The sequence below is a fragment of the Saccostrea cucullata genome, unplaced genomic scaffold (assembly GCF_032062105.1).
Source record: "Saccostrea cucullata isolate Sc308-1 unplaced genomic scaffold, CSIRO_AGI_Scuc_v1 ctg3660, whole genome shotgun sequence".
In the NCBI taxonomy this organism is placed as follows: Eukaryota; Metazoa; Mollusca; class Bivalvia; order Ostreida; family Ostreidae; genus Saccostrea; species Saccostrea cuccullata.
In genome coordinates this window covers 1-12,500 of record NW_026941063.1, presented here as the reverse complement: position 1 = coordinate 12,500, position 12,500 = coordinate 1, and the positions used below count along the sequence as shown (strand labels likewise).

The following is a 12,500-nucleotide window of genomic DNA, read 5'->3' as shown; positions in this document are numbered from 1 at the left end:
TAAAACTTTGATTTTTGGACGATATCTCAAGAATCTTTTGAGTTTTTTGCAATTACATTTTACACCACAACTCTCGATGACCTCCCCCCGATCCCCACGCTGTCTTTTTTATACTCCCGCTCCGAAAAAGTGGCGGTATACTGTTTTACCCTTGTGTGTCTGTCCGTCTAGCTGTCTGTCTGTAACAAATTTTCGTCGCAGTTTTCTTAGCAACTACTCATTGAAGGTGCTTGAAATTTTTACATTTTCTTCTCTGGGGCATGTCATATGGTGGGCTTCATTTCTGTTTAAATCTGATGTCAACTTCCTGTTTGTCCGTGCCTATGCCATTTCATGCATGTTTCATGCTTAATAAATTTTCGTCACGAGTTGCTTGACATTTATATGTAAGCACACTCTTTTGTGAGGCTATATGGTGTGATTCATTTTAATTTGTTTCAAGTTTGACGTCAACTTCCTGTTTGTCAGTGCATGTCGATTTCATAAATTAACAATTTTCGGATTTATTTTTTTTAGCAACTACTCATAACAGATGCTTGAAATTTAAGAACACACTTTGGCATGCAGTATGTTGGGATTTATTTTATTTGATTCTGATGTCAAATTCCTATTTTTCCGTTCATATAGTCATAACGTTTATTAACATGATTTTTTATATTCACATCAGAGGGGTATTACTAGTGAGCATTTGCTTACAGATTTCTTGTTCCTTCAGTCGAGGACACAGATTGTGTGAAATAGCTTGTTTAATTCTTATTTTTAGGCATTAAGTGAAATAAGCGAAGGTAGAACTGACTCCATTGTGGATAAAACTAAATTGTTAGATATTGCATTTGATGGATCCAATAAAGAAGAGCTTCTATGTAGAATTCAACAGGAAGTCCTGGAAATGAAAAGAGAATTACAATATCACCGTAACCTTAAAGTTAAATTAAAATAAAAGAATAGGGTTCCTTATAAAAAGAGCTATTTAACGTTTTTCGAAAATAAAATGTGAGAATAATAAACATTAACTACTGTATTAAACAAAACTGAGAGAAAAGACAAAAAGGACAAATGAAACATAAGAGGTGGGTTACTAATGATGGACAGTATAAAATTATATAAATATATTGACAGTGAAAAAAAAATGCCTTTTCTAATTCTTTCTGTCTGTCATGTTCCTTTAAATCTATTTAAGGTTTGATATTTTGAATTTTGGGGTAAGTTAATCACATGTAGGACTGATTAAAAATACAAATGTAAAAAAAGGACTTTTTAGATTTTTTTCATTGTAAACTTTTAATCGTAAAACCATTCTTTACTGTACACATTTATAACCAATCAGCTACTTTTAAAGAATCACCTTTCCGGTGAAGCTAGATCATCCAACTTTTAATAATTTCTTGCAAAGCAGAGAGCTATGGATGCTTCTAAGTTAATTGCAAAATTCAAGTTAATTTGCAATAAGCAGACTAGACTTCCATTAAAACGGAAGAGTCTGGGAATATTGATGAACGATATTTTAAACTGTTGCTGAATACTGTAATGATATATCCTTCCCTATATTTTTTTTGGAAGGGAGGATCTACATTGCCATCGAATTTACATAATTCAAAAAATCTTTTTGCTATTGTTTTCCAAATTATCCTTATCGACGTGTGTCTTTGTTTGTTAATTTGCGTTTGTATAATTTTGTATGTTGTTTACTTAAACGAGTGTCGACCAATAGTTATATGATGACTCTCTTTCTTTTTGTAGAAAATACGATTAATTTAATAGAGAAATGGAGGACTGATGCAAGGGATTTTTATAATACCAGGGGTACTGAAAAAGTTTTGGAAAAAATACGAAGCCATAGTACCACCATGATCGTAGGACATTCTGGCTCCGGAAAGTCTGCGACAATGAGATATGTATCCCTCTTACTTGAAGAAGAAGGGTTTGAAATAATACCAGTCAGCTATGCCAGCGACATTCTTTTTCAGAGATTCAGTACTCGAAAGCAGCTTTTTATCATCGATGATATCATTGGTAAATACAGAGTCGATGATGTTATTTTAGAATCATGGCAAAGAATAAATAATCGTCTTGAATTGATATTTAAGAGTAACAGCGCAAAACTTTTATGTACCTTGCGTCGACATTTACAGAACGAAATAAATGAGCTGTCTATTTCGACGGTATTCAATTCAACAGTTGTCGATCTTGATTCAAACGATTTAGTACTTTCTCCTACCGAAAAGAAAGAAATGTTCAGAAATTAAATGAAACTTCGAAACAAACAAGATAAGATTAACAGTGATGAAATTGAGAGGATTTGTCGCTGCCATTACGCTTTCCCTTTATTATGCGATTTGTTTTTCTCGAATCCTGAATTCCACAGAAGGAAAGCTAAGTTTTTTTCTAATCCAACAATCATTTTCAAAGAAGAATTAGATCGTATGCAAAAGAAAAATAAGGAAGTTTATTGTGTCCTTGTGTTGAACGTGATTTTTGAAACGAAAACCCTACAATCATTTTATGATATCACTATTGAATATCAAAGAAAAAATGACTTCTCCCTAATTTTACAAGCATGCGAAGTGTCCGAATCAGTTCCAAGAAAGCGCCTTTATAAGCATCTACTATCTGTAGCAGGTAGTTTTGTCCAATCAGAAAATCCCTTTTTCTTCATTCATGACAGACTTGAAGAAACAATCGCTTGTCATTTTGGCACACACTTTCCAGATATAATGTTTCAGTGTTGTAAGCGTGACTTTATAAGAGAAAGAGTGGTGCTTCAGGTGTGTCACGAAGTCGATCAAGAAGTTTTAATCCTTAAACCTTCATCCTATTATGCTTTCGCAAAGAGAATTCAGACAGAAATAATGAACGGAAAATTTCGTGATGTTCTCCTTAGCGAGCCTCTACAAGACAGAGATAATGTGAATTATTTTCTGTCTTACCTCCAGAAAAATAAATTTTCCGTCGAAGATTTAGAGCATTTGCCTTGTACAGACACTTTAACACCATCACTGCAAGAGGGAGAAAAAATAATCAAAAATATCACGAACACAAACAGGCATGCTATGATTGAAGTCTTACACGACAAGAGTAGTAATTTTACTCACTGGTTAGTTGCAACAGGCTGCTATTTCTTATTCCATCACATAATTAACAAAAGTCCAAAGAGCACACTAAGCCAATTATATGAAAAATATACATCATTTAATGTCACTGACCTCCTACACTTAGCAGTGTTAGGTGAACATATAGACATCGTTAGATTACTAATTTCCAAAGGTGGAAATGTTCAATGCTGTGACCAATATGGTATTCCTTTGCTGTTTAAAATCGCAAAAACGAACAATTCAGCAATTGCTAATGTGTTGATAGAAGCGGGTGCTAATGTGAATCAGAGGGACGAAGTTATGGGGTGGACTGCATGCTTTGTAGCATGTTGGTTTAATAAAATTGAAATGTTAGCCTTGCTTTTAAATAGAGGTAGTAAGGTAAATCGTTTGGATTCACAGTTAAGAACTCCGTTAGCCATTGCCGTATCGAGAAATAATGCACAAGCAGTGTCTGTTTTGTTACGCTACGGTGCTACCTGTTATGATGAATTTGTTGGCTTTGATCTGCCGTGGAATTCAAAAGTTATTTTACAAGAGGCTTTACTGAACAAAAGTTCAGAAATTTTTCAAATGCTTTTAGATTCTGGTAGTGCAAGGAATGAGCTCAGTATCAAATGCCCTTTACCTGGGTTATTCAAAAACAAAAATATAATGAATGACCTATTGGATGTGTTTCTGAAAGATTTGAAAACCGTTTCTACAGGGTGTTTTTTGTTGAGGGATTTCATTAAAATCTGTGATGCAATTTATAAAAATAACACAAAAAAGATTTATAAGGTATTCAGCTTAAAAAGACAAAGTTTCCATAGCTTTGTGTATCAGGGTAAATGCAGAACTATAACTAGATGCTGTCATGAGACAGTAATACCCGCACTAAGGTGTTTTCCTCTAAATACACACTCCTTCATATTTGACTTTCCAAGGAAGAAGTCAAAATAATTCTATAATTATCTCCGTACATGCATTCGTCAAACTGAGCATAAAATTTTCAGGTGACCATATGATCTATGAGCCTCATAGATGTATTTTGTATACTTAATTCATTACCAGTCTGAAATAACAGAATTTATTTAATAAAGTAAATTACTTAATTAGATTCTGATAAATATTTTGCTCATAATTTGGAACTTTTTAAATTTACTTTCTCAACCACATAAAATATTATTTTAGGGAAAAAAACCATTGAAAATACAGCCCAATTAATTTGTGAATGCCTATCCCCCCCCCTCACCATCACACACACACACTCTCTCTCTCATACATTTTTTAAAATAGACCTAGATGGCAAAGTTATGTTAAAACATCGTTTATTATGATAGTTTAAAATTTGTTCTTGTACTAAACAGTTTTACCTGTGAACATCTTATTGAAAATTTCTACATTCACATTGGATTTGCGTCACCCATTATCATATTTCTAGATATCACCACTCGGCACACCTCGGCCGATTCATACTTCATCTAATGAAGGCGACGGAATCAGCAAAGGTTTGCTGAATATGAGATTATTTAGCACATGTATGCTGACGATGCAGTGTGGTCAGTTAAAATCATTTGTGTTTTAATTGGATTATATGGATTATATTTCATGAATTCGTTGTCAGGACCTATGACATTCGGTAAGTACAAGATTTAGTATAGATTGCATAAAAATAAATAAATACAAATGGTTAGGTTGAAGTTCAAAAAGGGTCAAAGATCATCGCATGCCACAGTCGACAAATTTCACATTGTCAAGTTATCTCCCGTTGCGGACATTCAGTATATATATACACTATTACAGGCGTAGATCCAGAAATTTTTTTTCGGAATGGGGGGGGGGGGGATGTCACACCTCAGTCAAAAAAAAAAATCCAGCCCAAGATTTCCTGAGAAGCAAATAAAAAATAATAATAATAACAATGATGGTGGGGTCCCTGTTTTCCAAGGGGGAGGTTGTCCAAAGTCATTTTTATTCTCTCCAGTAAATAGTCTTATTTAAATAACTGCAAATTCAAGGGGAGAGGGGGTGTCTGATCTCCCTAGCCACAAACTCCCTGTAACCTGAAATGACAATTGATCTTATGACTCTATAAAAGTAGAAAATTTTTCCATTTGAAAATATATACATGTTTTGTTTCCTGTGTTTATATGTCTGTTTGTCTGTCCACAGAAACTTTAACCTTGCCCATATTTTAGTTTTAAGTGGATTGGGCTATACACGTGGCTTCCACATTTCATAGGTAAATTTCTTTTGGCAAAACCTTTTAATGGGTACCACCAATTTTGACCTCTTAATCTCTTGACCTTGGAGTTTGACCCTTTTTTACAAGCAAAATACCTTAAACTTGGCCAACTTGGCCTAATTTAAGTATTGAACAGTTGGTGCTAGGACTTTCATGCTTAACGTGTAATCATTGTGAACTTTCAACAGGTATAAATATTTTTGACCTTGACCTAAGAGTTGAACCCAATTTAACTTTAACCTTGGCAATAACTTTTGAACAGGTGAGGAAGTACTGGGGATTTCTCTCTTATTTCACATGTGTATTCCTTGTGAAAGACTTTCCCTTTGATATCAACAATTTTGACCCTTTGACCTTGACCTTGGAGTTTGACTTACATTTGAGAAACTTTTAACTTTGCCAAAAGCTGCCATAATAGTTGCTGTCACAACAAACAAATTACTAAAAGAAAACACAGTATACATGTACATATTTTATATTCAACAGATATACTTTTGGTAATATTTTCCAAATTATCCCTTGAATCAGACATGGTGATATAAATATTTTAAAAATAATTATTATAGAGTTGAAAAGGTTGTGCATATTAAAATATACTCTCTTTTTATAATACCAGATGAAAAAATAGATATTTAGATATACCAGTTTAGCTTTATTTTGCTACCCAAAGCACCTTGATTAACTATTTACAAGCATACTGTTTTCTGAAATGTACTGTTTTCTGTCGTCCATCTGTTTGTCTGCAAACTTTTCACATTGTTAACTTCTTAAGAACCACTGGGCCAATTTCAACCAATTTACATGTAAATATGCAGGGGACTTTTTCCAACATAAATCTTCTTCTCAAGAACAGCAAGCTTTATTGTCCCCCATTTTCGCTAAAGGTAGGGGACATTAAATCTCCTTTGTTTGTCAGTCTGTCCATCTGTCACAATAAATTTAACCTTGGTCATCATGGTCATATATTTTGAATGAGAAGAGACAGGACTTTTATATTAAACATGTGTATTAGTATTTAACTGGGACAATACCTTCCTAAATACACTATGATTTTTATTACCCATGACCTTCAAGTTTGACCTACTGTCATAAACAAATAAATTGTTTTAAATTGATCATTTTGAAAGATAAATAAAAGGGCATTCATATTGTACATGCATGTATATTACCTGTGATAAGACCTTTTCAAATGTATCATGACTTTTTGACTCTGTGACCTTGACCTTGAAGTTTAACTTACTTTTTAATAATGTTGTATTTCCTTTTGATTGAGAAGAGTTACAACTTTCACATTTCAAGTGTACATTATCCATAACAAGATGTTTCCCAACATGCTATGATTTTTTACCCCTTGACCTTGATGTTTTACCAAAATTTCAAAAGAGTGAACTCTCCCAAAAGAGGATTAGGCCAATGTTTAAAATGAAATAGGAGTTTATAAGCAAGACGGGGCTTTTTGTATAAAAAAACATCATTTTTCTTCATTTGACACCCCGTGGCAAAATCAAAATTCCAAAACCTTACACACATTTACATGATATAATGTTCTCCCAAAAGATGATTATGCTGCTGAATAAAATGTAAGAGGAGCTTCAGGTGTGTCAGAAGGGGCTTTTTGCTTTCGCAAAGAGAATTCAACAGAAATAATGAACGGAAAATTTCGTGATGTTCTCCTTAAAAACGTCATTTTTCGACCCCCATTTGTGGGGCAAAATCAAAATTCAGAAACCTTACTACACATCTACATGACCCCACCAACCATCTCCCAAAAGATGATTAGGCTGCTGAATAAAATGTAAGAGGAGTTCAGAAAAGATAAATTTTTGCATAAAAGATTTAGAGCATTTGCCTTGTACAGACATTTAACCCCATCAGGCAAAATCTAAAAAACATTACTGCACATTAACATATCACGAACCATCTCCCAAAAGATGATTAGGCTGCTTAATAAAATGTAAGTAATTTTAGGGAAGATGGGGCTTTTTGCATAAAAAATGTCATTTCTTATTCCATCACATAATTAACAAAAGTCCAAAGAGCACACTAAGCCAATTATATGAAAAATTACTGCACATTTACTGTCACCACCTCCTACACAAAGATTATTAGGCTGCTAGTTGAATGTAGAAAATTTCCAAAGGGGAAATGTTCAATGCTGTGACCAATATGGTATTCCTTTGCTGTTTAAAATCGCAAAAACGAACAATTCGCAATTGCAAAAATCGAGGGACAAGTTTTCGATCCCCATTTGACCCCCCGGGGCAAAATCAAAATTTTGAACCCTTACTGCACATCTACATTTACACCAAACCATCTCCCAAAAGATGATTAGGCTGCTGAATAAAATGTAAGAGGAGTAAGGTAAGATTGGGCTTTTTGCAGTAAAAAAACTCCGTTAGCCATTGCCCCCCGAGACAAAATGAAATTTCTGAAACCTTACTGCACATCTACTTGTTATGATACCATATTTGGCATTCTCCCAAAAAGAAGTTATTAGGCTGTTGAATAAAATGCAAGAGGATTGTTCAAAGAAGCTTTTTGATTCATAAAAAAAAACTCAGAATCAACTACCCATTACCTGGATTAAAATCAAAATTTAAAACCAATTACTGTTTCTGAAAGATCTGAAACCAGTTTCCCAGAAGATCTCTGTTAAGCTATTGTGTTAAATTGGAGGAGTTCAATTAAGAAAAGTGTGCAAAAAAGACGTAAGGTATATAGCATAAAAACAAAAAGTTTACCCAATTTTTTGAAAGTGCGGGTATAATAAGAACATATCAAGAAAGTGTCTATTGCTAAATTTTAATGGCAATTATCTGCGTGTCACCTTGCTTCATATAGCTGCATTATGCGATGCCATAAGTGCCGCAAAAATATTAATGAAATTCGGAGCTAACCCTTTTGTCAGAGATATCTGGGGTAGAACACCATTTCATTTTGCAAGGAGTAGAGAGATGGTTGAAACTCTTGTAAGTTCTAACAAAGAACAATTACAGGAAGAAAAATTGCCAATGTCTTTCGGGAAAGTTCTGCTATTTTTGGTGACATTTAAATTTATCCCTGCTGCTACTAAGATTTTAGTAAGCTCTAAGAGTGGCGTAAATACTACTGATGTTGATGGAAATACCCCTTTACATTCCATGACAACACGAATTACAAATGTGACGAAATGCCTTGATGCAGTTGAATCACTAATACAGCATGGAGCAGACCCGCGAATACGGTGTAATAATGGGTTCCTTCCTATTGACCATTTCAGAACTGTCTCTCTATCTATTGAAGAAAATGAAGTTGATAGGGGACAAAAAATATTAGAATGTCCAAATACAAAAAAATTTATAACAAAAGAAGCATTGTATCTATCGGCTTGGGGTTTTCTTTTTATTTCTTTAATACTGTGGTTTTTTCTGTCAGTTGTAGGTCACATATGTGTTGAAATTGAATCTTCTGTAAATTTGAATCGAAATTGTTCTGTCAGTGACTCTAAAATGCTCCACTTTCGCTCTTTAGTCTATGCACATTTTGTTATTGTTCTTTTATTGAATAGACTGACGTCATTCTTATTGTGTTCCCCAAAGCGGTTTATGTTTGAAGGAATGGGAAATGTATCTTCACGCAGCAATTTATATGCAGAATATTTACTTCTAAATTTTTCAGAAAAAATCACAATAGCAATGGTTATGATGGGATTTTTTTCTCATTACACTGTAAATCAAAACTTACAAACAATTTATAACTCATATTGTGTGTTCATTTGTCTGTGCTTTTACCTTATTTATTTTCCATATCCTCTTAGGAAAGCAATTTGTAAATATAGATTTAAATTGTTCAGAGCCATGAAGTCTGTTTGGCTCACTTTTGTTTTTATTGGGGTGTTTTATATATTACAAAGCAGTCCCGACTCTACTACATGTACTGTTGTTTATCCAGATAGTACTGGTCAAGTGTACATAAACTTATTCTATTTTTTAAGAATATTTCTAGTGAAAGTATTTTTTTATGCTGTCTTTGTATTTTTCTTTAGAAACACTTTAATATCTCGATTACTTTTCATTTTTTTCCAACCTCTTTACTGGCATAGACATGCTTATAGTTTTGTGAGGAACATATTTTTGGTAATAATCTTGATGATTGATGTACTTACTGTACCAGCCATACAATACTTTTGTGATATTTCACTCTGCTAAGTGATGCCGTATGTCCAGTGAATTTTTTGTTGTAAGACCATACATCCATTTGAGTTTGCTCAAAATCAAATAATCGTACATGTTACATGTTATTGGACGAAGACTGTTAATTAAGACCACAACATCAGTGAAATAAACAGTTGTTGCAGAGATTGTTTGTGGACATATGTTTTTAATTCCTTGTTAAATTTCTTTGTATTGCATATTTCTAAGGGGTGTTGAGAAAATTTGTTCCATGATGAAATATTTTCAAAAATTTCAAAGTAGTGCTTAATTAAAGAGATGAATTTTTCTATGTTCTCTAATTTTCTATATACTCGCCTATAAGTCGGTACGCCTATAAGTCGGTTGTATTTTTTGGGGTAATTTGGCAGGGATTTGCCATTGACCCGCTTATAAGTCGGTACAACTTTTTGCCAGAATCACATGACAATTTCTAATGAATATCATGATGTTTTACCATGATTTCAATTAATATTTCAAAGAAATGAAGTCGATATTTACAGAGTGTAACTTTAAAACATAAAAATATAGATAATGCCCTCTTCTAATTAATAAAAATAAAATCATTGAATACATGTTTGTAAAAAACAAGTAATTTATGTATAATCATATAATACATAAATGATATAATGTATCCATACTTTGTTCAACGATAGCTGTTGAAAATGTTTATAGAATACTACGATTCGCCATCTAGAAAAATACCAGTTTTTTATGACTCGCCTATAAGTCGGACACAGACTATTGGGCTTAAATTTATCACCCAAAATACCGACTTATAGGCGAGTATATACGGTATAGCAATTCATTTCTAACAGCAAATTATAGGATTTTAATTCCATATGAAAATACATAACATCTTTAAAGCACCCGAATGATAGAAATGCTGGTCATTTTGAGTAAAAATAAAGGATAATTTACTTTTGTTTCTTCATAGCTTATCTTGTATAAGACAATCTGACGAGCGTAGATATAAGAACGATATATAACTTTTCAAAAGAATAGGTTTGTCATTTTCAAATTTTTCACAGATTAGATAATTTTTGCAAAGTATTTAAAAGGATGTTTGACCTGTTTGCTTAAAATATGTCACAACTGTGCGTCATCCCTAATTTTTCTGAACATACATCCACTGTTTTGATACCTGCCCTCAACTTATTGATTCATCAAAAGACTGTTAAAACCATATCAGTAGCAAGAACGAACTCTGTAACCACGAAATATCACAGATTGTAAATATCTTTTCATCGTATTTCTTTTGAAAATAAAAGAAATATGTGGAACGAACTTTCTTAACACCCTTTTACGAAAGCCCAGAAGGCTCATTCGAGATTCGAGTTTCAAAGTACGAGATTCGAAATTCGAGATTCGAAATTCGAGTTTTGAGATTCAAGATCCAAACTAACCAATCAGAAGCGAGTTTCAAAGTACGAGATTCGAAATTCGAAATTCGAAATTCGAGATTCGAAATTCAAGATCCAAACTAGCCAATCAAAAGCGGGTTCAACATTTGATTACTCCCCTTTATTATGCTTTTACTATGAAGAAATCGTTTAAAATAATTATAACAAATGGGTCATTTAATTATATTACAATGCAAGAAAGTGTGTAATATATTTTAGAAGGAAATTTTAATAATTTTTGGATTTTTGATCAGAAAGATATACTTCAATCTATATTATAGCTTCTTAAATATTAAAAAGATTACTTATATCATGAGTATATATATATATTTGTATTGTCTTCTAAACTTAATTTTTATGTATTTCCCCGCATAAGAAAACCAAATGTACTTGTGGACAGGGCACCCCCCCCCCCATATTCAACCCCAGGGCTTATTGGACTTTTTTTCACAACATATATCTAATACACTTATTCATCGTGTGTTCAATGCCAAAAAAATCGTAAAAACCCAGAATAATCGCTCAACACAAAAAATACCCCACTATAAATTATAAGAGAGAAAATATGCCACAAGCACTCCAGTTTGTTTACGTTGTACGCCCGCTGCTATTTCTGGGTATAAAACCATGCATTTATTTTAACTTAAAATGTTGATTAAAATTAACTATCTCTACATATATTTTTGTCTTAGTCCATGCTATCGGATTGACTCTGCATCTCGTAATAATCCCACATTTTCTCCTTAAATGACACCTCTCTTGTATAGTGGGGTGGGGTAATGTATAGTGGGTTTTTTTTTTTTGGTTAAACGATTATTCTGGGGGTTTTACGCTCGTGATGTTTTCGTATTGTACACATTAATAAGTGTAATAAATATAATTTGTTAGGGAGGGGTCCTGTCCACAAGTACCTGTGGTTTTCCTATGCGCGGAAATACAAAAAAAATAAGTGTAGAAGATAATACAAAAATATATATACTCCTGATACATGTAATCTATTTAATATTTAAGAAGCTACAATATAAATTGAAGTATATCTTGCTGCAAAAATCCAATAATTATTAAATTTCCTTCTAATATATATAAAACACTCTTTTTTGCATTGTAATTTAATCAAATGACCCATTGGTTATAATTATTTTAAACGATTTCTTGATAGTAAAAACATAATAAAGGGGAGTAATCAAATGTTGAATCCGCTTTTGATTGGTTAGTTTGGATCTTGAATCTCGAAACTCGTATTTCGAATCTCGAATTTCGAATCTCGTATTTTGAATCTCGAATCTCGAATGAGCCTTCTGGGCTTTCGTACCCTTTATAATCTTTGGTGAGTATAATATCTTAGGATAGATTAAATTGTATACTTTTGGGGTTTATTGTGCTTTCTGAATGATTTCTTCAAAAGTTGATTTGACATTTTTAGATTAAAATATGACTACAAAAAGAAATGTATCAATCGTAGAATTTACTGAGATTGCTCTAAAAAGGATAAAATTACATTATTAGTCCTCTACCGTTGAAACAATAGGGGACTATGGGTTTCCTCTGCGTCTGTCCGTCTGTTTGCCTGTCTGAATTTTGGAATGTT

General features: G+C 32.9%; 1 protein-coding gene across 1 annotated transcript in view; it reads left to right on the top strand.

Moving 5' to 3' along the window:
* LOC134257045 (E3 ubiquitin-protein ligase DZIP3-like) overlaps positions 1-2,013 on the top strand; it is a gene marked incomplete at its 3' end in the record, with an annotated part of 4,849 nt that extends 2,836 nt beyond the window's left edge. The window contains exons 3-4 of the mRNA XM_062739698.1: positions 764-914; positions 1,741-2,013. Of these exons, the coding sequence (XP_062595682.1) occupies positions 764-914; positions 1,741-2,013 (424 nt within the window). The remainder of the gene's footprint in view (positions 1-763; positions 915-1,740) is intronic.
* Between the last annotated feature and the right edge of the window lie 10,487 nt (positions 2,014-12,500).